Source organism: Cydia strobilella, chromosome 15, assembly GCF_947568885.1.
Source record: "Cydia strobilella chromosome 15, ilCydStro3.1, whole genome shotgun sequence".
NCBI lineage: Eukaryota > Metazoa > Arthropoda > Insecta > Lepidoptera > Tortricidae > Cydia > Cydia strobilella.
Window position 1 is genome coordinate 12128744 of NC_086055.1, and position 26834 is coordinate 12155577.

The window sequence follows — 26834 nt, forward strand, 5'->3', positions numbered from 1 at the left end:
TCGTGAGCCTATACTATTTATAGTCATGTATGCTGTAACATCAATACACTGAGCAGTAATATACTTTATCTCGTTATAATAAGGTTTGCGAACGTGACGGTGGTACCTGTAAACAGATGTTATAATATATTTAACAATGCTCAATAAAACAATATTGTAACAGTACCGTTGTGCTTTTTGTGGGGTTTACGTAAGAACTAAGAAGTAACTACTATGTAATGATTTCTAAGAAATGTGTTAATCGATAATGACTCAAGCAAGTCGTTCAATAATTTCTGTATGAGACATAGAAATACATTTAATTCGCTTGCTGGTTCTTGAAATACTTTTAAGTCCCTACATTTATGTAAAATACGATAAGGATTAAGATGTGTTGTAGCTTTTTGTAGGTAAGCAATTTACTAGTAATTTTAAATCTCCAAAACAATGCCTTGTTAAAAATCGACTTAAACTGCTATAGTCAGTATGTTTTAGTACAACCTTTTTATTTAATGTGCATTTTAGTGCAACCTTTTATTCCACTCTAAAGTCCTGATTTCTTCTGATGCCTGCTTAACGTGTACGTCGTGTACTTGTTTTTGTTTCATAACCTGTTATTTCGCACTGCAAAGACCTAGTGCCTAGTTCCTTATTTCAACAACTACTTACATACGTTAATTCGTTCCACTGACATTAATACCCGGGAGGACACTTAGCGGAGTCATGTCAGAAATTAATACTCTCCGACTAATTGAGAGTCGTACTAAATTAGATTTAGAGCTTAGGTTTCCAAGATGTATGTTCATGCTACAGGGGTTATTCTTAGGTTGCGTCTCAGTAAAAATCTCACCCTGTAGTATATGTATGTGGGTTGCAAAGGGCAATTCGTTGAACGTTGTTTACCTGCTGTATGATAAAATTGACTGGATCATCACGATTTAGGTATGCTTCGTTTGAATGACACCAGGAGCGGTATTCGACATGCGTTAAGTGACGTTACGTGTTGAACTTCAGTTGAATGGAAGAAATCGTGTGTTGTCGAATAGGTAAATTTGACATTAGCAATCCACAGTTAGGTGACAACGAAACCAAACCGAACCACGACGAGTTCAGAGCCATTTTAAACCGTATAGTAGTAAGAAAACAAAGTTGATTTTTGTTGAATAATTTTTTCAATGAATGAGTTTTGGTTGTACCAAATGATACTTTCCACGGTTGATGAACAAATGATTCATTCCACTGTTGAACTGATGTTGAAGCCGAAACTGACAGTTGTGCATCTCGAATAGGGCCCCTGGATTCATAGGTTTATTTTTGATTCACTGTATAACTATTCGAATGTGAATCATCCTTTGGCGTCATTTAATTGATTTGAGGCCAAGTTTATTAATTCACTAATACCTTGTGCTTATAAAATTAAAATATGGTATAAAATCTGAATCATGGTCATAATTTTTAGTTTTTGATTATTCAATATGGTTTCAAAGTTTAGTTAGACTTTATCAATAAGAAAACAAGTTTTATTGCGTGCGCAGATATACGGCTTCGTTCTATCAGTTCTTATTCATCGTCGCCCTATAGGCACCTATACGTTTAGGGAAAATAGATACTGCCTTTTAGTAGACATTACGTAACGCTGAATCATAGAATTTGCGGCACTGACCTTGTGAAACAGTTAATTTGCTCTACGGTACGACTGACTACCATTTGCCAGGAGGCCAATTCGAATGTAAATTATGTTATTTTGTTATCATTCGCGCATGCATTTCGCTCTTATTTTTCCGTACATGTATTGGTCCGAGCGAGATGCACGGGCGAATGATAACAAAATGACATCACTGATGTCAAAATGTACGTTCGAATTGGTTCCTCCAGGTTCTGTTACAATTTAGCCTAGATTAAATAATGTTTCACCGGCAAGGCGCGGCCGACGTCTCCATATCTTATCTTATCACCGGCATGATGTCATTGGGCCGAATAAAAATACACAATCAAATGCAGTTGTCTTGATTTTCACGTTTCGATTTGTTTATTTTGTCATTCACGGATATTAGTTTGGTTTTCGCTATTTTATAGTGTAATTTCTTGGGTGTTAATTCAAGGTTAATAAGGTTTTAACGGTTTTGAAAGACAGTCTTAATTTAGGATGACTATGATTAGCCTCAGTCATTGCACCTAATAGCGTTAGATTGGCATATTTCAAAATCCAAACAGTTATTTAAGGAATGTTCACAGAATACGTAAACAGTTACCATTAAATAATTGCAATGTTGAATGTCACTGTGGGTTTCGTTACTAATGACAATATCCTATTTAAAGCCTAGGCCCTACGGATGCAGTTTTTAGTAGGTCCCCCAACCCTACCCCACTCGAGTAGTATGCGGGTTGAAAAGTCGGTTATAGTAACAATCTGTCGAACCGCTGATTCACGTCTGACGCCTCATTGAATGAAATCTGCGACAGTTGTAACCGTAATTTTTTTTTACGAAAATCTGTAAACTTGAACTCTATTGTCTTGTTAATAGAGAATATAATTTTCGCCAATTTTTGTTGGCGCATTATGTTTTGACAGTCTTGTTGCCAGTCACTGTACAGTCCCTTATAATTTTTGATCTTACCGCGACTTACGAAGTAATTTCTTGCGACTTTTTTTATTGGTCAAATTATCATTGGCATTATATTTAATTATCGCCACTATATTCGATCTTTCTCGGGCATTTTTTGATGAGTCTTGCAATTTCTACTTCGTAGGACCTCGTCGGCGATGGCGGGATAACTTGGACTCCTTCTTGACAGGCTGGCCGGATATAGCATTAAACAGAGACGAGTGGAAAAAGAGGGGGGAGGCCTTTGCCCAGCAGTGGGACACAGTGGGCTCTGAATAATAATAAATAAGGAGTTCTACTTACGATGCATTTCCTACTGCTTCTCCTATTTTGACCGAAAAACAATTAACCTTTAATTTTGTTTTTTTTCCAGAAGGTTGAGAGTGGCGTGGTGACCGGGTCGCGATGACGACCGACATAACGGTGTCCCGATGGGACCCGTCCATCGGCCACGGGCAAGAGATCATTGACGAGTACGAGTATGACGGCGGCAACTCGTCCTCGAGGCTATTCGAACGATCGCGTATTAAGGCGCTAGCTGGTGAGTACTTACAGCAACTCCCTTACTAACCAATGGTGGACCCTATGTCGTTACAATAAGGATGACGAATTGTCAGTTATCCAGGCTATATAAAATATCTCGTATTGAGTCTCACTACAGATATGATACCTACTAACAAAGATAGATATAACTCCGTAATAGATGGATACAGTCTAAGGAAAAAACGTGCCTCGAAAATCAAGAAATTTGATTCTTGTTCAGAGGGCGCTACTAGCTTTGGCCAACTGTCGTATAGATGGCGTTGACGGTTTCGTTTGTTATTTAACAATTTTAACGCATATCAGTTAAAGAACATGGGTCAAAATAATAAAAATAATTAATGCAAATAAAAAAATCATTTATCCATATCTAAATACATTTTATCGTATTTTTAAAAATATTTATTTTTAGTTTTAAAGTGTGTCGACAGATGGCAGTGAATATACTGGGGTTACAAAATTTACTATGACAGTACCGCTCTAGTATAAGTTACTCTATGCTACTAACATACACTCTTAACTGACCATCGATGGATCTTTTATGTCATAGTCTGACATGTAAGACCAATAAGGCGTAGTTTAGAAGACGTTTCACTGTCAAGATTATGAGAAGTTCTTCCCTCCTCTTTCTAATAAGTTTAATGTGATAACAACTCTACTGTGGCACTAAATGTCCTTCTACAATAATCACAAACTATGTCTGTGCTAATGGTAACCCAGTATACTGATTGCCAATAAAAAGATCGCATCGCATGTTAAATAACTTGGCAGAACAGAGAATGAGTCCTAAAGATTTATATCGATTGCTTTTAAGTGATTAGTGAATAACGTACTTTAGTGGTAATTCAAATGGTCATTGCGGTTTGATAGGCTTTTTCCATCTGCCATTAAAGGCAGGCTAATTAAACGAGCCTCCAATCTGTAAATGTATGCGTTCACTTGTGTATAGATAAAATCCAGACATAAATACACATATGCGTGTGATGTGCTTAATTACACAAATATAGTATGAAACAACTCATTACATCCGAGGCAATTTATCGACCCAATCGCGTTATAGAAAAACCGGCCAAGTGCGAGTCGGACTCGCGCACGAAGGGTTTCGTACCATTATGCAAAAAACTGCAAAAAAAAATCACGTTTTTTGTATGGGAGCCCCCCTTAAATATTCATTTTATTCTGTTTTTAGTATTTGTTGTTATAGCGGCAAAAATCTGTGAAAATTTCAACTGTCTAGCTATCACGGTTCATGAGATACAGCCTGGTGACCGACGGACAGCGGAGTCTTAGTAATAGGGTCCCGTTTTTACCCTTTGGGTACGGAACCCTAACAACCTGTGCAACAATGTTGCGAGGTAGTGCATAGAACTTTCGAAATCAATGTTATGTTTCTTTGACCATTTTGTAATCATAAGGTTTAAGATTCTTTCGAATTTACTTTTTAACCCCTTTTACTATAAGAGTATATTCCGCTTGTACATACTACAAGTACCGAGCTTTCATGAAATAACCCCTAAGCCCCATTAATTTATGCTTCAATAAACATAGTAAACTGGCTATTAAATTCTACATTCAATTAAATACCCATAATAACGCGGTAAGGGCTCATGCAGGAAATTTAATTTAGTGTCGTGACTACATATTCAAATACCCTTAGTCGTGACATTACTATGCAGATGGCTTATATTGAATTTGTTCAGTAATAAAATGTTGTAATCCTCTTCATAAGTCCTTACTCCGGCTCGTATCAGTGTATTGAGACTTGTACGAAATATGATTTTATTTTATATATACTTACCAGTTGCTTTTCAGTGAAGAAAAGTAACGTTAAGAAACCTACATATACCTATATTTATAACTAATGGAGCAAACTATACATTGTAGTTGTGGTACATTATTCACTATCGGTAGTTGATTAGCATTTGAAAGAACTCCGCAAAACTAACCATGATAAGACTTATCATACATACGAACACTTAATATATTGTAATAATGAAAGAATCACAACTACGCCCTACATGTGCCCACCTATTAGTGCTTAACCTAGATCAATACATGGATATAGTATATGTATTATACGATTGTAATTAACTAATTAACATAAGTGAGTTTATCAATTCATGCCTAGAAACAACCACGTAGACACCTATTAGTATTTGTGTCAGCGAACTTGCTTATCCTGCACCAAGATAAGCGATTGTGAAACCAATCGAAGGTAACTGATAACCGTATAACCTATAATATATCTTTAGAGACGTGTACATAATAAAGATTTCAGAATGGAACGATATATTTATTTTTCAATAATGAAGTAAGGCCGGACCTGTATGCACGCGATCGGCGACATTGCGCTCGACTGAATGTATGAACGGCCTTGATTTGCCGATGATTTGTTATACGAGTGGACGAAGAGGCGTCAAAAGATGCTTTCGTGAGAATCTGGCGCTGTCAAAGTAACAAGATACGTAGTCAAATTCAGATATTTTTATTTTCACAATAATTATAGCGACTAACTTGTAAATTATATGGCGCTGTAAAACAACGCTATTTTTTTGTTTATTATATTAGGAAAACCTATGAAAGTAAACAATGTTTAACATGATTAGTTAGTAATTACAGTTAAATTATGAAAATACCTTAATAGAGAAGTGTGTGTGAAGTTATCCCTAAAATGTTAAAAAAGCTTAGTAATTAATTAGGATAGTCAAAAATTCACTAATTGTATAACCACATGCAAAGACAAATTTGTGCTTCGAATTTGACAGCTAATGTGGAATTGAGATGGAGCTGTATATGTGTACCTATATGTATAGCTTCACAATACGCCAAGGGCCTGACACTCTTTGATAGAGAAAGATAGTCTTATTGCGATTCCTATAAGAGGAAAGAGAAAATAGTGCCATGCTTTGTCCTTATCACCGACCGGGTATTTTTTCATGGTCGGGTTATGGCAGCATAGGTAGGAGGCGATGGCGAAATACCGAAATTTATAAGAGTGAAAGAGAAAAAAGATTATGCTGCCATACATTAACCTGTCAATACATGAATATGTCTTTCTCTTACCCCTGGTCGCTCGGTTTCATGTCTATAACTACCATACTATGTCTATGCATTACGCGGTAACTCTGGTTGTCAAAAGTTGACGTTTGACAATTCATTTACTTACAAAAAGTCATGGCGCTATACGCGACATCTACTTAGTTGACAAACCCGTCTCCTAATACAATACAATACAATACAATACAATCATTTATTAATAAAATTAAAATTTTACACGTCATAGTAATTTACAATGCTATTCTAAATTACATTATTATTCATATACATTAAATTATTAAAATTACCATGCATTATTATAAATTCGGTACACAATTGTTAACCAAATGTTTATTATATATAATATTATAATGTTTTAAATGTGCAGGACTCATGTGACATTCTATTCCTATCAGAAGAATTCGTTTAACGAGTAGAAGGCAGCAGAGACTAGGTATTTTTTAAGTTTGAGTACGAAAGAATTGTAGCTATTCGCAGTTTTTATGTCTTCAGAGACTCGGTTATAGATTTTAGGGCCAATTGTGTGCAGACATTTTTTAGATTTAGCCAGCCGTGTGCGGGGTGGACGAAGTTCGTGGCGGCGCCTTAAGTTGTATTTGGGTTCCGCAGCGTTAGACTGGAACTGTTCGTAATTAAACCTTACCTGTTTAGCTACCTCTAGGATATAAAGGCAGGGTAGCGTTAGTATTTTGTTACTAGTGAACAGTTCTTTGGCAGGGTGGTCCCATTTGACACCGGCGACTACACGAATTGCGCGCTTCTGTAGTTTGAAGACTCTCTCGCGCTCCGCGGCGTCACCCCATAGGTCTATACCATACGTTAATAGGGAGTGAAAATAGCCAAAGTAAGCCTTTTTGACGTTGTCGGGGTGCAGACTGGCGCAACCTTGAGAGCGCGAAGCAAGCGGCAGCAAGGCGGTCACACAGAGAATCGATATGTGGTCCCCATGTTAGGCCAGAGTCGAATGTAAGGCCTAAATACTAATCAATAACTCTTTTTTTTATGTTACAACGCTGAAGTAACTATTTTTACTACATGGCGTTGAAATATAAATGATCCAACAACAAACTGTACAGAAATGTAACTTTTTAGGAAAATGAGTGGTTTGCCGGTCTTTGGTCTTAATATTTCTATATTATGATAGTTTTTTGTTGTAGTAAATCTATTCATTGTAATGCATTCAAGAGTAATTATGTAAGAATCTTGTTCGTAGTAATTACCATTAAATAATTACTACGATAATATTGAATCATCATAGTCCGGTAGTTACGAATACGTAAGTAATAATATTGAATTTGAATTAATAATTTATTTGTCATATTTTATTTTATTTACGACTACATATTAAAATAGCCGAAGCAGGCAAATATGTATTCCCTTATCTGCAAATGCCACCGTTTCCGCTTTTCCTGTACCAAGTTCAGAGGTAGCAAACATTTTACAAATAGCACAACCGTGTCTACCATTAAATCATCCGTTCCTGATACGGCTTTATCGATACTACTAGAATTATCTAAACATTCAAGAGCACTCTCATTTTTACACACGCGCGTTTACAAATCCAACGTCTCTGAGTGGTGCAACTAGTGTAGTTATTAGACTGGACCTAAAGTTGTCAATATCTGGAGCATTGGTATCGAATGTCCCTGTAGCCAGTTTGTTTTTAGTCGCTCTGATTCTTCCCGTTCCTTCGGAGGCTGTGTTCTCAGTTGCCTGAGTAACCCAGTGCTGGTGACATGACATCTACAGAGTGCTATGATCTGATTAAACGAGGGATCGATATTGAGGTTCCTGGACTTGAGGTGTATTACGATAAAGTGGTCTGTGAGCTAAGAGGTTAGTTTGTAAACGGTATTATCAGTGTGTGGATGTAGGTCTGTAGGTGTATTGATAAGTTACATGTGTGGTTTGTTTCTAGGACGTAAATCCAGCAAGAAGGTAAATATTTACTTATTATTGAAAGCGTTATTGTGATCTTCTCAGGCAAAATGTACTTATATGTTTCTAACCAATATAGGACGACTTCTAAATGCTAATTTGTGCAAGTGGTTCCTTATTGACAACCGACTCTGTAGGAATGAAATTACGCGAACAGGTCGTTGCTGAATTGATACATCTTCCTTTCACATTTTTACCTTAATTCTTGTCACATTTCCGCATAAAGCCCTTTCATCTCGCACCCTTTCCGGTCCGCGGGCCACGACTTGCAACACAATCCTCATCTAACATTACATATATTGATTACCATACTCTACACCGCTCCCAGCCTGTTACCGCGATGCAGCCACCGACAGAACACGTCGAGGACTACCCCATCTGGTCTCCGCGCCGCGGCCGACCCCACTGGCGGTTATTGTGTCAACATTGTTTCCTACTTTTAATATACATATAATGAACGTCTATAGCGTCCATTTTCATTATGATTACGGGCCGACAGGTCCATTCTTTCTGATCATCTATTTGGAAACTTCGGTTGGTTTTGAAAGAAATGTTTGTGGCTTCTGTAGGGTTTACATTTGTGTTGAACATTTAAATCAAGTACTGATGCTATCCAATTTACCGCATCCGTTGATTTTTTCCTGCTAAGGTAGAGGCAAGCGGAATGCTGGCCTGAAGACTCAGGAATAGACCAATCATATTAAGTCTTAAAATATCATGTTTCTTATATATCTTCTGCCCGCACCTCCTGCACTAGTCACCAATTGAAATGCAGCATTTAAAGCTGTCATCTACGCTCAAATTAACTCTGATTAATAATCTTGCGTTGATTAATAATCTTCTTGTCCAACAGACGAACGAGAAAGCGTACAGAAGAAGACCTTCCAAAAATGGGTGAACTCCCACCTGGTGCGCGTGGGCAACCGCATCGGCGACCTCTACGTGGACATGCGAGACGGGAAGATGCTCATCAAACTGCTAGAGGTGCTCTCCGGAGAGAGACTGGTAAGTGATCTGGGGATCTGGGGTTATTTCACTAAGGGTCAGTTACACTACACAGTCTGTCATCGTTAAAACCACCGTCACCGTCACCTGTCTGTGGCATTATGCTGAGTGGGGATCCTTTTTAGCGTCCAAATGTTTGTTTTGTCTGCATGCCTTTCTTTTTAGGGTTCCGTACACAAAGGGTAAAAACGGGACCCTATTACTAAGACTCGTCTGTCCGTCTGTCACCAGACTGTATCTCATGAACCGTGATAGCTAGACAGTTGAAATTTTCACAGTATTTCTGTTGCCGCTATAACAACAAACTAAAAACAGAATAAAATGAATATTTAAGGGGGGCTCCCATTCCCATACAACAAACGTGATTTTTTTGCCGTTTTTCGCGTAATGATACGGAGCCCTTCGTGCGCGAGTCCGACTCGCACTTGGCCGGTTTTTTTTATGTACTATGTTGTGGCGTCAAATAAATGTATTTTCTTTCTTTCTTAAAACGTTCGCAAAATTTTGTTGAATGGGACTAATTAATCTGAGAGCGCATTCGCCCATTTCAGTTGCTTAAATGTTAAAATCTTTAGTCATGTAAGTTGTACATACATATGCAACTATCTACCATTTCTATCTAGTGACGAAGCCTACTCCATATTTAAACATTTGTGACGGATTAGCTTTAAGTACAGGAAACCCCAAACATATCTTGTTACCACATAATCGGATTACAATATAGGGCCTTATATAAATGGTACATACAATCTAATATATTTAGCTCCGATTAGGTACACCACCCCTGCATAGAAGTTTGTATGCAAAGGTGTTAAGCGAATAGTATTGCTGACTGTACATACAATGTAACCTTAGTCTCTGGAGACGAGCTCAAGCAAGACCCATACAGTTACATCTTAAAAATGCATTAATTTAAATATTGTTATAATACTTCAAATTCAAAACATAGTTATTTTTCCATAAATATTGTTCCGATTTTTGTATTTTGTCATTTGTTAAAAATCCTCTACTTAAGAGACAGGCGGTATACCTACAGTATCGTAAATATTTGTTTGTCACCAGTCTGCACTATGTTTAGACTAACAAAGCAACATCAGGACGATGTTATTGCTAATACAGGTTTAGTCTACATTTGCAAAATATATGTATAGTAGTAATTATGCAAATTTAAAATTTACAATGGGCTATAAAATGCAGTTTTTGAGTGCAAAGTATAGTCTAATCGTTATAGGATATCTTTGCTAGACATTTATGGTAACTTAAAACTTAGTAATTACCTTATGTAATAAAAATTAGTCAAATTATCATAATGTGATTCGGTAACCTATCTTACAGACATTTATATGATTATATAATGAATACTTTAGGTCATAGCAACCTGTAATATACACGATATTTTGAGAAGGTTATTAAGTTCTTAACCAAAACTTTTTAAAACGAAATACACCAATCATCATCGAACTTATAAAGTATTTATAAGCATAAACCCTGACCAGTAATATATGATCATTGTCAAGAGGGCGCTGTTCATTCTCATGTATAGGGTGACAGTTAAGCATAGTATGAAAAAAATTGTTTCAGTAAAATTCCGCAACATGGCGCGTGATCATATATTCCTGGTCAGGCTTTACATTAAAACAGAAAACGGACATAGCTTGCGTAACACCACTACGGCGCCGGCAATGGCGCGATGCTCATCAATCTGTCAATTCAGGCCATGCTATAGGGATGTGACCGTCTGCACTCGCGTAAGCCACATAATCACACACATATCACACTATGTACTTTAGATCGTCGAAAATTTACACTGGAAATGCGATTGATTCCTGACTGTACTGTACTCAGTTAATATTTTCTATTGCAGCCTCGTCCGACGAAAGGCAAGATGCGAATCCACTGCCTTGAAAATGTTGACAAAGCGCTGCAGTTCCTTCGCGAGCAGCGCGTGCATCTCGAGAACATGGGGTCCCACGATATCGTCGACGGCAACCCGAGGCTCAACCTGGGCCTCATCTGGACCATCATCCTGCGGTTCCAGGTCGGTTCTTTTTAAATCTTCGAAGCAACGGCTAAAATTTAAAGCAACAATTCTGAAACGCAGCGCCAACAACCACATATAGGTGTGCCCAGGATATTTGAACTTTTAATCCGTTGACCGCCAAAGATGTCAACTGACGCGCGCGGCTGCAGTCCCATATCCAGTGCATGTGCGTATCATCTTGTAAAATTATACCTTGGCATCTTGGCAAAAAGCACTTGGCGTTCCTTGCATCATTCATGTGTTTGCATTCCTTAGTAGGTAGTAGCTTATTAATTTAATATAAATACAAGTACAAACATCTAACATATACAGCGTTCAGTGTTACTAAAATATTTTGTTATTTAACATGGAATTCGGATCAAATTCGGTAATCGATAATTCGGTAAATCGACTTTTAATAGATAAAGCGATCTCGATATTTAATGGCAACTGTTTAAAATTAAAACTTGATGTCGATTGAAGTAATAGATTCATTTTATATTTACTTAGCTCTGCTAGCGCAACAAGTGTACCTATAAATTGGAATCCCGATAGGTGCGGTGATATCATTAGGTTTATATTTAGAGATGATTCGATCGAAAACGGAAGGCGTTACTAATTGTTTGTTTTTGGTATAATTACCGGGGGTTTTTGGTATAATTACCGGTGGTTTTTGGGCGCCACTTAGCGGCATGTGAGCAGAAATCTTAAATTAAAACATAGCAAAGCATTTGAATCAAAACCGCGATAACGACGCTAGTAAAAAAAAATCATTGATGATCCTTTTATGTTATTTCACTGACTACCCAGCCGGGCTAGCACATGATTGGCGCGACAGTATCTCGCCCGCGAGATAGACTACCCGTCTCTCCTTAGATTTAGATTTATTAATTAATACAGTTAGAAAATAACGGGTAGTTTATCTCGCGGGCGAGATACTGTCGCGCCCCTCCCGTGCTAGGCCGACTAGGTACTCTAGGTAGGCTAAAATTAAACTTAAAACTTCAAGGTAATTTTTCGGTTCACTAGCTCGCGACTGCGTGGTTCGAAAGGTTAAAGGGTTCTGGATATTTTGTTGTAACAAATAGGCAGCGAAATATCCGATTTGCTAATGGATACATTTATTTCCCAGATCCAAGACATCACAATCGAAGAAACCGACAACAAAGAAACCAAGTCAGCCAAAGACGCCCTGCTGCTATGGTGTCAAATGAAGACCGCAGGCTACAACAACGTGAACGTTCGCAACTTCACCACCTCCTGGCGAGATGGGTTGGCGTTCAACGCCATCATTCACAAGCACAGACCGGACCTGATACAGTTTGAGAAGCTGCACAGAAGCAACCCTATTCATAATTTGAACAACGCGTTCAACGTTGCTGAGGATAAGCTTGGGCTTACCAAACTGCTTGATGCCGAAGGTAAGATTCAAAGTCGAAAAATTCTTCGGGCATACTGGAGCTGATTTAGCTTACTTTTTCATCAACTGCTTGATTGGGTAATGTCTTAAATATAAAATGCAATACTCCCGTAAAAAGAAAGGACGAAATCACGGGAAGAAAACAATTCAGACCATAATATTTGGACACCTTTTGCAAGTCAATGGTCTGGCTGTATTAATATATTGTATTTCGATTGCCGACGCATTATGATTAACAAGTTTCGTGACGCGAATTCGCGTCTTCGGCAATGAATGGGTTAAACAGGTTTTGTGGGACAGATATGTAACAGTTATAGACGAGATGGAAAATGCCTCAAAAATCGAGCTATTGTTGAAATTGTAGTTCCCCCATTTGAAGAGCTCTTTTTCTCACCGAAATCAAACAATTTCTGATTCATAGTCCATATTTTCCAGACATCGCCGTCGACCATCCCGATGAAAAGTCGATCATCACGTACGTGGTGACCTACTACCACTATTTCAGCAAGCTGAAGCAGGAGACTGTGCAAGGCAAGAGAATCGGCAAGGTCGTCGGCATCGCCATGGAGAACGACAAGATGATGCAGGAGTACGAGACCCTCACCAGGTAAGATATTGTCATTTGATTGATAGATATTTATATATACATAGCAGTAGTTTAGTATAGTAGTAGGGAGGGTTCCCTGTTATCTGTAGAACATACGTGGCAACTGGCAATACTGAGAAAATGGATTGGCCGATAAAAGTAACACTATAAAGAACAGGAAACATTTAAAAGAACTGCTATTTGTGACACCTTTTTTAAAGCGAGCTTCTTGCGGTTCGACTGAAAAACAAGATTTAATATAAAGAGTGTGAAGATTCAAGACCCAATTTTTCTCCTGGCTATGTATAACCATTGCTACCACAATATTCCTTCCTTGACTCACATTAAAAATACAAAGAAGTGCATAATTTCATACTGCACGATTAATTGTCACCAAACTGTCTGAAAGAGTGACAGTTCTTCAATCAGTTCATGGTGCACCCCGCCCTTAGTCCGCCTGATTATATATATTTTATATTCGCTTAATATAATTAATCTTTCTTTTCTCTTTATACAGTGACCTCTTGCAATGGATCGAGCGCACGATCGAAGCCCTGGGCGACCGAACGTTCGCCAACTCACTGGAGGGCGTTCGACAACAGCTCGTCCAGTTCGCCAACTACCGCACGGTTGAGAAACCACCCAAGTAAGGACAAACCTTTAGTACATCTGCCTTTGATCTTACTCCCTATTTCTATGTGCGAAATGCGTGATGAGTTTCTAAAAGTGATGATAGCGAAACAATTGAAATTTAGTGGGACTACATTTTTACAATACTTGTTAGACGTCAATTGGCACATAACTGATGTATCCCATAGCCACCAGAGCAGCACCACTCCCTTGCACACAACTAATAGCATTCTTCACTAGAAGTGACGACTAAGTCGTGATGCTACAGTGCATAATTGTTTCCCATCGTATTTTCTCGGAAACGTTCGTATTTGTCATGCTTATGCTACTTCAGTCAACCTAAGTACTCTTTGTACCGAGACTGACTGAAATAGCAAGACACGTTCGTACGTTTCCGTGAAAATATGATGGACAATAATTATGCAGTCTTTTTAGACTTGAACGGTGGTCGCTTTCGTTAACAAATATTAAAAATCATCGATCGATTTCAATTTTGGTTGCTGAAGATGAAGAATGATGATGAAATCATGAATATGTTGCCATTGGGTTTAAATAGCGACAGAAGCTGAGCTTAAGACATACAATGTAACAATTTGATAATATCCTTGGCAAAATGCTAAATGTAATATCAACAATTGTTTGGAAATATTGGGTTATTCCCAGTAAACATCAACAATGCTTAACTGGTACTGGGAATAACCGACAACCTGGTAATAAGCAGTCCAGTTTAAAAGTAGGGCTGAATTTATGTATGTGCTAACTATTGATGACTTTATGACATTCTTCTCAGGTTCGTCGAGAAAGGCAACTTGGAGGTGCTCCTGTTCACTCTACAGTCACGCATGCGTGCTGCCAACCAGAAGCCATATACACCTAAGGAAGGCAAGATGATCCACGACATCAACCGTGCCTGGGAGCGGCTTGAGAAATCTGAGCACGAGCGAGAGCTCGCGCTTAGAGAGGAACTCATTAGGCAGGAGAAGCTTGAGCAGTTGGCTGCCAGGTGAGTTTGAACCTAGTTGTCAGTCGCGTAAGGTTGACATTCCTAAATAGGGCAAGATAATTCACGACATTAACCGAGCTTGGAAGCGACTTGAGGAGTCCGAGCATGATAGAGAACTCGCGCTTAAGAGAGAACTCATTAGGCAGGAGAAACTTGAGCAGGGCTGCTAGGTGAATTTGTACTTTATTGTAAGGTCGTAAGCTTTACGTTCCTAAAGAGGGTGGGATCCATGACATCAAAATTGTCTAGCAGCGACTTGTGAAGTCCGAGCACCAGCTAGAAAGAGGAAACTTAGAAAAGAGCTTATTTGACAGGAGAAATATTGTCTTCGGCTACCGCGATAGTTACTCATGAAATAAAACTATGGAAACCGAACTATAGAATCCGTTTCCATAGTTTTATTTCTCTTTAGAAGTTCAGTCACTAATCTCCACCGGCCTTTTTCAGATTCAACCGCAAAGCCCAGATGCGTGAGACGTGGCTCTCAGAGAACCAGCGTCTAGTCAGCCAGGACAACTTCGGGTTCGATCTGGCAGCTGTCGAAGCGGCGGCTAAGAAACATGAGGCCATCGAGACCGATATCTTCGCTTACGAAGAACGCGTGCAGGCAGTTGTTGCTGTGTGCTCTGAATTGCAGGCGGAAAGGTAAACGCTTATACTATACGCTTACACTTACGAAACTATTCGGTCAAGTTTATCGCTATTATGATAACAGCCATCTTTGATAATTGAATGTTTTCGTGTAAGCAGAATTGTATGTTTTTGTGCATGTATGTAGATTATTTTGCAAGCAATTCGTTTGGGTATTGTTGCCTACGATAGTGTCATATGATTTTTTTCGCAATTAGCGAGAACTTAGATAACCGGGCGAGCCAATCAAAATAATCGAAATGACACGCGATGTTATTCTTACACAATGTAGACGTTTTTAAATAATTTTAACACCTTGTACCTCACAGCTTCGGCGACTTTCTGGACGTTATAGTTGTACAAGGTAGTTTTCGATGAATCTTTTTATTTTAGGGTTCCATACCCAAAGGGTAAAAACGGGACCGGTTATTACTAAGACTCCGCTGTCTGTCACCAGGCTGTATCTCATGAACCGTGATAGCTAGACAGTTGAAATTTTCACAGATGATGTATTTCTGTTTCCGCTATAACTACAAACACTAAAAACAGAATAAATTTTCTCAGATGATGTATTTCTGTTGCCGCTATAACAACAAACACTAAAAACAGAATAAATTTTCACAGATGATGTATTTCTGTTGCCGCTATAACAACAAACACTAAAAACATAATAAAATAAATAGACAGTTGAAATTTTCACAGATGATGTATTTCTGTTGCCGCTATAACAACAAACACTAAAACCAGAATAAAATAAATATTTAAGTGGGGCTCCCATACAACAAACGTGATTTTTTGCCGTTTTTTGCCAAATGGTACGGTACCCTTAGTGCGCGAGTCCGACTCGCACTTGGCCGTTCAGGATGTGGCGTGGTGTGGGTATAATGATAGTCGTTTCGGTTGTCAGGTACCACGACATGGAGCGCGTGCAGGCGCGGCGCGACAACGTGCTGCGGCTGTGGGCCTACCTGCTGGAGCTGCTGCGCGCGCGCCGCGCTCGCCTGGAGCTCTCCCTGCAGCTGCAGCAGAACTTCCAGGTCACCACCACACCATTACGCTTAGAACGCCCTGCGATTCTTTTCTTGCGGTTTCAGTCTTTTAAGTGCGTGCGCTTATAAAGCATGCCGTACGTTACACTTTTTGCGGTTCTGAAACCGCAAAAAAATTATCGCAGTGCGTTCTCAGCCTTAGACTTAGAACGCCCTGCGGTTTTTTCAAAAGCGGTTCCGCGACCGCAAAAAATGTAACGTACGGCACGCTTTATAAGCGCACGCACTTAAAAGACTGAAACCGCAAGAAATTACACTGAAACCGCAAGAAAAAAACCGCAGCGCGTTCTAAGCCTTATACGAGTACACCTACTTTACCACTTATCGTTACCTACTACCAAACTAAACTAGTAGTGGCAAGTGTCAAAACCGTCGGGCGGACTAGGTTCCTTCATTCAATACCGAGCGCCATGATAGACAACGAATTGAATAAATGAAGGGCCGATCGAAACTTTTAGCTTGCCATAGTATATGCCTTTAAAATAAGTTTGCCTACTTTATTCAAGCTACCCGTTTAACAACCTAATTGCCAGTGTTGGCCGCACGTTAATTGCAATTAACCAGTACAAATTGAACCGTAAGCCGTAATGGACGGTTACAGTTTACGGATCAATATGTACTAGTTAATGGTTAATTGCATTAACGTTTCGGCCAACACTGCTAATTGCATTGCGCATAGTTGTAGTACTGTGCAATTAAGAGTCCCCGGCAAACTCGGCCTAATTTCACCTTCCCATACAAACGGAGTTCTGTTCTCATTTTAAAACTATGTGTTGGATTGTAATGAAACTTTGCACATACAATGACATGAGGTATATGTAGGTCTGTAATTAGTTTATATTGCTCTAGTATATAAAACAAACGAAATAGAACAAAAATAAGTTTTGTATGGAAAACTTAAATTCACTGTATTTTTATAACTATGGTATCTGAAGCTACATAAACTAATTACAGACATAGACATTCCTTATCCTATTGTAAGTACAAAGTTTCAGAGCAATCTAGCTGCTCGTTTTAAAATGAGAGCGTAACTACGTTTGTATTTAGAACCGAGCTTGCCGGGGACCCTTAAGTTTTTTTAGTAGTAACAATTTCTTCTCTCTTTAAACAAAAACATTTTTACAGTACACATGGTTCTACTTTCTCGCACTAGTGCGTAATTTCGTGCATGTGTCGTAAGTATAAAGGGCCATATCGTCACTTGTAATATGAATTAACGTAACCGCCAAATGATGATTTGTCAGGAGAAGCCAAAAACTAATTTGCAAATTATGTACTGTAAAACGTTGTTCGATACACGTGCGAATAGGTAATTCGCCACTCGTTTCGAATTTCCTCTTTTCCGCACTTGTATCGAAAATAACTATTTTAAACTAATATCTTTTGATGGAAATATCTAACATTAGTATAATTATTTATTGCAGGAAATGCTATACATCTTAGACTCCATGGAAGAAATCAAGCTGCGTCTCCTCACCGACGACTACGGCAAACATCTTATGGGAGTGGAAGACTTGTTGCAAAAGCACGCTCTCGTCGAGGCTGATATCAACGTTCTTGGCGAACGCGTCAAGGTACCGCGTCAGACCATTTAGGGTTGGTTGCACCAAACCGTCTGTCACCGTTAAAGAGTTCGCTAAATTTTGTCGTATGGGAAGCCTCATAATTCACTGCTGAATGACATTAGTCAGTCTGTCAACTGTGGTTGGTGCAACCGGCCCTCAGTGCATTCTTTGATGGTGTGTCCGGATAATCCGCAGTGACTGCGTGTGGTATCAGCTTCCCTGCAGTAGTTGGCAGAGTGGCCGTAGAGCTGGCATTCGTAACATCTGCGGGCTTAGCACGATAGCATTTTTATCGCCTGTCAGAATGCCTGTCATGTTCTAACAAGTATGTAAGTGCGAAAGGGACAGGCATAGTGACAGGTGATAAAAATACAACCATGCTGACACCGCTGGTCAAGAGAGTGTAATCTCGCGCAGGGCAGGAAGTCCAATTGATAAATACACGCTGTTACTGAATGAGTATCCGTCTTACTTCGGCCAAGCACTCTAATATATAATTACTTCCCGCCTGGTACTGCACGGCCAGCTGGGAAACTCCACCTGCCACATTCCTGCTTATTTTATTTATTCTTAGCTTCTGGTCCGAATTTAGTTTTCCTTCATTTGTAATGATGCATAGCATATCTCGTTCAAATATTGTTCTATCGTAGGAGGCCAACCTTGAATTTCACCGGTCGACAACACATCAACCGACGCGGGCTGCGCTGTACCTAGTCGGCTCATAAGTTCTGTCATATACATAGTATCAAATAAAATCAAAAGTTTAAGTTTATTCCGTATAATTTGTACAGCGTTTGAAAGCTTATAAACTAGAGAATCTAAATGTATAACATTTATTCAAAATGACCGCCATAATTATCTACACAGGCTTGAAATCTTCGTGGCCAGTCGTCAATGGATTCACGCACCACTTTCATGTCGATATTGGCCACTGCCGTAGCAAGAGATTTTTTCAGCGAGTCTAGATTTGCATGAGGTTTTGAGCACACCTTTTCCTCTAAATACTGCCATATTTTATAGTCTAAAGGATTAAGATCTGGGCTAGAGGAGGGCCAATCTTCATGCCGTATAAAGTCGATTTTATTGGAGGCGAGCCAGGCTTGTGTAGACTTTGTCTTATGGGCTGGAGCAGAGTCCTGCTGGAAAACCCAATGCTGGTTTAGAAACATCGTATGGGATAGTGGTTTCACAATATTAGTCAACACCGTGTCTTGGTACACTTTGGCACTAGTTTTTACTCCTTTCTCACAAAAATGCATACTAGTGACGCCCGCATAAGAAACTCCCAGCCAAACCATCACAGATGAAGGGTGATGACCTCTTTGAATACAGGGAATGCTATTAGACGCTTCTTTACTATTGCGAGCGTACACTCTATCATTTTGTTTATTACAGTTTTCTTCTATGTCAAAAATTTTCTCGTCCGAAAACAGTATACAACGGTGCTTATTTTTAGCGTACTTCTTCAATAAAGCTTTAGATCTTTTAAGCCTTAAAGCTTTAAGCCGACCATTGAGAAGATGGCCAGTTTTTCGTTTATAAGCACGAAGTCTCAGGTCTTGATTAAGCACTCTTTTCACCGTGTTTTTGCTCAAACCCATCTGGAGGGCCATAACTTTTTGTTTCCTAGCGGGATTTCTGGCAATGCGTGCCCTAATTGCTTGTACAACCGCTGGAGTCCTAGCTGTACGCGGGCGACCGCTTCTTTTCTTGTCATTTAAACTAGAGACCTCACTATATCTTTCTATGGTACGATACACAAATCTTAGAGAGAATTTTAAATTTTCAAGTAGCTTAAAAATTTTAGTCGGCGAGTGACCACAACGATATAGTGCAATTATTGCGGTACGTCTTTCTTTATGCGTCCTTCTACATCTTTATGCGTCCACTCCATGTTGAAGAAAACAGAAAATTGCAAAATTATACTACTCAAATATTTAATAAAGATTCGAAATTCAAATGCAGAACGGTTTTTGTTTTAGGAGTTCCAAATTTAAAATTTAAAGGCCAGTGACAGAACTTATGAGCCGACTGTAGTGTTATAAAATAAATTCAGAATTTTTCATGACACGACGGCCCACGACGGCGACTGCGATATGAACAATCTTATAACTAGCCCTACTAAAGCAACTGACCTACGAACAATCTGGAATTACATCAAATTCAGATTTATATCATCATTCTTGCTGGTATTTGCAAGGACGAATTCAAAAATTACCGTGTATCTATTAATTTTCACAATAGGTGAAGCGAAACGAATATGTTTTATGTAATCCACGAAAACACAACGTTAGCGGCATCTAAAGTGCGTGCAGAGCTATCTAGCGACAAAGGTTGCTACTAAAACTGCTAGTATCTTATTGTTACACGTTTGGCCTAATTGTAGGTGGTCGTGGGCCAGTCCCAGCGCTTCCTGGAGCAGGAGGAAGGCGGCTACCGGCCGTGCGACCCCGCCATCACCGTGGAGCGCATCCAGCAGCTCGAGAACGCCTACGCCGAGCTCGTACATCTCGCCGTCGAGCGCAGGTCGGTACTTAGGGTTGGTTGCATAGTAAACCGCGGCGTGCCGGGTGACGTTGATCGGTCTGTCTAGTGCGGATGATGCAACTGGCACTTATACGACGGTGTAACTTAACACTCGACATAGATAGCGGGCTTTTAAAGGGAGCGTGCCTGAGTGCAGCATAGAAGCCCACTGTTTATTGGCGCGAACTGTTAATATCAAGCCTACATTTCGGATTTGGGCCACAGGATGGGGTTCCAACACGCAAGGTCAATTATTCTAGTACTTTATTCAACAAAACTCCAGCAACAATATTTTGAAGTACACACCCGTCTTAGTTTGTGAATGCTATCAGATAAATTAACTATTTTTATTAAAAAGAAAAACACATCTCGAAGGATCAGCAGTAGACCCTAAATTTCATTCACGAGACATTTTGTACAAATGAGCCATTATTTTACAAAACCCTGACATTTGCTGGAACAACCATCATGTAAAAAATTGCCTTGGGGTGTAACAATTCGGACATTGCGGCTATTACCCAAACAGCCGTTTAATGGTAATGGTACTTTATACTAATTTTATGAATATTTATACAGAAAGCGCCTGGAAGACAGCCGCAAACTGTGGCAGTTCTACTGGGACATGGCCGACGAGGAGAACTGGATCAAGGAGAAGGAACAGATCGTGTCCGTGGATGACATCGGCCACGATCTCACTACTGGTATGTTGTTTGTATGAATTTGGCTAATTAGGAGTCTGATCAATACTTACTTAGCTTAGACTATCTAATCTAAACTCTCGTGGGCAATACTAACATTAAGGTAATTAGCGTGCGGGCACCGTGACCGCTGCTCATGTAAATGGGCTAGGGCTAGGCTCTCCGAAACATGTCACGCGAGTGACTAAAAATACGTGAGTATTTGAGTAAACCATAAAACCATAAGACTATAATTCTCTTTAAAATGTAATCTTATGATTCGGGCAATTTGTGTTTTTTGAAAAACAAATTATAGCCAGCTTAACCTTTTGACCGCCAAAGACGGTAAATCACGTCGTCGACATTTTGTGCCACTCACGCCGCCGACGTCATTTGCCGTCCAAACTTAATTTATCAAAGACTCTTTAATAAATAACTATATTTCTTTGTTTGTATTTGCATTATTTTATTTTGCCCTTCTACTTTATTGTATAACTTTATTACAATTCAACTATGAATAGAAGGTTAAAAAAAAACAACATTATGTTATAATACGACTTACCCAGTAAATAGCATAGCTAGCCACGCCAAAAACGGCACTTGACGTCGCCTAGTGATGTGACCGAGTCATGGAGGAATAATATTATTATATGAAAGTAACAATCTCCTAATAGAAATCGTTTCGCGCAGTTCCGACAAACACGCTAGCGCCATCAATAATAGATATGGCTTAATCCCATACATTTTGTAATAGGAGTTGTTTTTGCTAAAATAACTGCTATTTGTGCTGTTACGGTACTTGTTTTCGTGCTTAATTTAAACAACTTGGTTTGAAAGACGGTACTGACCTTTTGTGATAATGTAACCCCTTATGCATTTATTTTATTGTAACGATACTGCAGTTTGCTAATTAGTAGGTAATAACAATCGACAACGGGTTTGCACATCTCTGAGTAACGCGCGCTTATCAGTGTTCCGTGCGCCCATGACGGCACTTCACGTCCGATGCCTGACGTCACCACCAAGTAGTGATGTGGCATTATTGAGAGATTTGAGTGGAAGTTACAAGTACATTTTGATATTTAAATACGTTATTTAAAGGTTTTTAGTAGAGCTAAAAGCCAGAATTATCTAATATCTAAACCATGACACTATCAAAACCATGATGAGACTACGAGATTCGGCCCTGGCTAGAGCTCGGAAAACAAAAAAAGAACCGCACTGGAATTATTATAAAACACTAAGAAACTACACGACTGGTGCCCTGGAACGAGAAAAGAAAGCATATTTCACGTTCTATGTTAATAAAAATAAACGAAATCCTAAGCAAATGTGGCAACACCTTAAAAACTCTGCTAGTCTAGGTGGTAATGACAAGCCTCTGATTCCGGAACACCTGTGTGAGCCAGACGACATCAATGACTTTTTTCTAGAATTGCCGGGAACCTCTGAAACTCATATCGATACCCAAAACTCATTTGAAAGGGCGACGGCACTAGACCACGCGTTCGATATTGCTGCATGCACAGAGAAAGATGTTCTCAAAATAATAACATCCATACAGACAAGTGCATGTGGACATGATGACATCTCTATTGAAATGATCAGACTCACACTGGATGTTACTCTCCCAGTCATTACACACATAATTAATTCTTCAATACATTCAGGTGTCTTTCCGAATGAGTGGAAGCTCGCCAAGGTAAAACCCATTCCAAAGTCTACAAAAATTGACGACTACAAGGATCTCCGCCCGATTAGTATACTTCCCATAGTTTCCAAAATAATCGAAAAATTTGTATGTGGACAGCTCACAAAATACCTAGAGATGAATAACCACTTACCTTCTGAGCAGTCGGGCTTCCGCGTTAGTCATGGCACGGCGACTGCTTTAGCAAAAGTCACTAGTGACATCTGTACGGCTGCAGATGAGGGAATGGGCACGATCCTTGTTCTACTGGATTTTTCTCGTGCATTTGATTGCCTCAACGCATCATTACTTCTTTCCAAAATGTCCTTTTACGGTGTCTCAGAACTGGCGCGAAAATGGTTTGAGTCTTTTCTTACCGGGAGGCAGCAGTTTGTCGAGCTCCAAACTCCCCAGGGAATGCTGTCTAAATCTAAAGTGAAACCCGTAGCCCGGGGTACACCGCAAGGCTCCATTTTAAGCCCACTGCTCTTCATCTTATACACAGCGGATCTCGTGAGAAAGCTGAAACACTGCAGAGTCCACCTCTATGCTGACGACACGCAGCTTTATTACGCCTTCTTACCACAGGATACACTACTTGCGCTGGATAGGATTAATGAAGACCTCGACATAATAGCGGATTGGTCTACCAGAAACAATTTGATGTTGAACCCTTCTAAATCTCAATTCATGGTAATGGGTAACAAATGGCAGAGAGAGAAGATAATCGCGCAAACCCCAAAGTTGTGCATAGGAAACGAAACCGTATCTAGAGTAGAAAGCGCGAAAAATTTGGGGATATTACTTGACGGGGAAATGCGATTCATAGAGCATATCAACCTTAAGATCCGAAATGCTTTTTATAGAATTAAAACATTGTATCATATTCGAAAGTACCTATCTGAAGAGATCAGACAAATACTAATGGAATCCTTGGTTCTCTCCCATTTCAACTATTGTGACATCGTATACGGACCAAGGCTTCTTAATAAAACTAAAAAATCTATTCAGAGGGTGCAAAATGCATCTATGCGTTTCTGTCATACCATTCCAAAGCGAGCGCATATCACACCATATCTAAATGAAAGAGGGCTCCTGAACATGGACAATAGGCGGCGACTACATGTAGTTTTTACCATTCGTAAAGTCATTGAGTTCGAAAGGCCAGGTTATCTCTATAAAGAATTAAAATGGGTTAAGGATAACCGCACAAGACCGCTTAGAAGTACGAGAGAGTACAAATTAATACCACCCCGACATAGAACCGCATCATTTAAAGACTGTTTTAAGTTTGCTTCGGCAAAAATCTGGAATGACCTACCTCCGCCGCTGCGAGAACCGATGAATTTGGTCAAGTTTAAAAACCTTGTAAAAAAACACTTACTTGAATTACAAAGGCAAACTTAAAAAAACAGCGATTTATATATATATACACACACACACACACACACACACACACACACACACACATGTACAAATCCCGTGCACCACCGGCTATACCTATTCACCCAACCACAGTAACAACAATAGATGACACTCGTAAACAGTTACAAACACACGATACGCTAACCATTTGACTGTAATATTGTAACAGTTCTTTATACTATTGCTTTTCATAACTGCTCATCATTTTACATATAACGGCTCAGAAAAGATCATCATGTACTTCGTCAGACCTCCAAAAAAGGGGCCAAACTGAAAACCAGCGCTGGACTTCAGTCTAGCACATGCTGAGCTTGGTACCCATGGCCAACATGTATTGCAGAATTTGATTACCTATTAGATTAGACAATAAGTTAGTATTTAACCTAGAATAAGTTAACACTATACTTAAACTAGAACTTTTGTATTGTATTGTTGTATTGCTATTTTTTGTACTATCATGTTTTGGCAATAAAGTGATTTGAATTTGAATTTGAATTTGAATATTATATTGTAAAACACCTGTGTAGTGGTTCTTCTAATCTAAGTATGTCAAAAACGAAATCAGTGAAAATATCGATATCCTGTTTTGTAATCACTATTGTTCTCTAAGGTTTTATTTTGCTTCATTGCGGTGTCACGTCGAGTTACGTCAATGCTTGGCGTTCAAAAGGTTAAAATCGGATAAAAATAATATTTTTAAGGCTTTAATTCTCTTTAAATGTAATTTAAGAAAGAAAGGTGTTTGATGGTTTCGCGATAAGCTTACACCAGCACCAGGCCAGACCTAGTTGTTTCACCTACCATATTATTGGTAGGTAGCAAATATATTTGATGAATCGATGACTATTTTTTATATTTTCAAAATTGTAATTTTGTTGTGCAGTGTACCTGCTGATCTCCAAGCACAAGGCGTTGGAAGCGGATATCCAGGCGCACGAGCCTCAGCTCATGAGCGTGGCCGGCGTCGGGGACGAACTCGTCTCGCAGGGACACTTCGGTGCCGACAGGATCCAGGTAATATAATATATCTATTATGTTACTAGTCATACCCCCTTATTCATAAACGTCTACTAAAGTTGACAAGCCCTTTTGTCCCTTTCCGACGTATCGGTATGATGGAAAGGGACAAACGATTATTAGCTACGTCTCAACTTTAGTAGACGTTTATGAATAACGGGGAAAGAGTTTCAAATCAAATGATTTATTTATACCAGTGCGATAGTGATACAGTTCAAATTCGACGCTCGATTCAGTGACGACGAGGCAGTGCTTTGACGTCTCGCTTGCACGCCTAATCGGCGAATTTACATTTAAAGTGACTCTACAACTTGGATGTAAATTCGCCACAATTCGACCCTGCAACGCGCAAGTGAGCGTGTGCGAACTGTAGGGGGCAACCTGCTTATTGGCGTAAAGTGGCAATGTCATGTTTCAGCGCGCACGGTTTATTTTAAGTTTTATATGGTAAAAATGAATTTACTTTTCCACCGATATTTCGGTACACTCAATTTACAAAACAACATTAGAATTAAGTAATACAAGGTTGACAAATTCAAATCCGCAACATAGGCTTCTTCAGGTGGCGTTCATTTACTTTTACTTCTGACTTTCTGTAGATGGTTAGCCATAACTTTGTTGGTATTTTAGGAACGTCTCCGCGACATCCTGTCTCAATGGAACCACCTCCTGGACGTGGCTTCCCTCCGCAAGAACCGCCTGGACGCGGCTGTGCGCTACCACCAGCTGTTTGCTGACGCGGATGACATCGACAACTGGATGTTGGATACCCTGCGGTAAGAATTTATAACAAAACGCCCTGTGAATTCGCTAGCTGGCGCACAAACTTATTGTCATTGCAAGTTGCAGTACGACTTCGTTAATATTTTGATGATTTGCTTTTAAAATTAAATGTCTTTATCATTATACAAGTAACGGCCCGTGGCATAGATAAATAAAACACATATGACGATATACGAGAAGGGAAGAATGGGAAGTGGTCTTATGGAGGCTAAATAACAGTCGCAGTTGCAACACTTTTTTTAGCCGCGGCCAGCCAAGTAAGTGGCAAGTGCATAAGAAAAAATAATTATGCACTTGCTTCTTACTTGGCTGGCGCGATGACCCAAAATGAGTCTTGGCCTCCAACACAAGAGCACGCCACTGCCCGGTCCAGAGCGATATCACGCCACAACCAATCACTATATCTAAATTATGCACTACATCTAAGGTTTACGACTTATGATTGTGGAGGAAACTGTTCAGGACAGTCATTAAAATGTAATGTTATTCGTTTAGATTGGTGTCGTCCGAGGACACGGGCGTGGACGAGGCGCAGGTGCAGAGCCTGCTGAAAAAGCACAAGGACGTTACCGACGAGCTCAAGAATTATGCCAACGTTATTCAGCAGCTCAAACAACAGGTATATTTACAGTGACATATCAAAGAACAGATATCAAAACGTTAATATTATAACATCACTACATAGTCG

At 39.5% G+C, this 26834-nt stretch overlaps 1 protein-coding gene across 1 annotated transcript in view; it reads left to right on the plus strand.

Moving 5' to 3' along the window:
• LOC134747591 (spectrin beta chain) overlaps positions 1-26834 on the plus strand; it is an 86505-nt gene that overhangs the window by 32815 nt on the left and 26856 nt on the right. The window contains exons 2-16 of the mRNA XM_063682186.1: positions 2959-3126; positions 8974-9125; positions 10990-11163; positions 12278-12566; positions 13001-13172; positions 13669-13797; positions 14572-14784; positions 15232-15429; positions 16322-16451; positions 17888-18037; positions 20415-20554; positions 21131-21255; positions 25230-25360; positions 25994-26139; positions 26642-26765. Of these exons, the coding sequence (XP_063538256.1) occupies positions 2991-3126; positions 8974-9125; positions 10990-11163; positions 12278-12566; positions 13001-13172; positions 13669-13797; positions 14572-14784; positions 15232-15429; positions 16322-16451; positions 17888-18037; positions 20415-20554; positions 21131-21255; positions 25230-25360; positions 25994-26139; positions 26642-26765 (2409 nt within the window). The 5' untranslated portion in view covers positions 2959-2990. The remainder of the gene's footprint in view (positions 1-2958; positions 3127-8973; positions 9126-10989; positions 11164-12277; positions 12567-13000; positions 13173-13668; positions 13798-14571; positions 14785-15231; positions 15430-16321; positions 16452-17887; positions 18038-20414; positions 20555-21130; positions 21256-25229; positions 25361-25993; positions 26140-26641; positions 26766-26834) is intronic.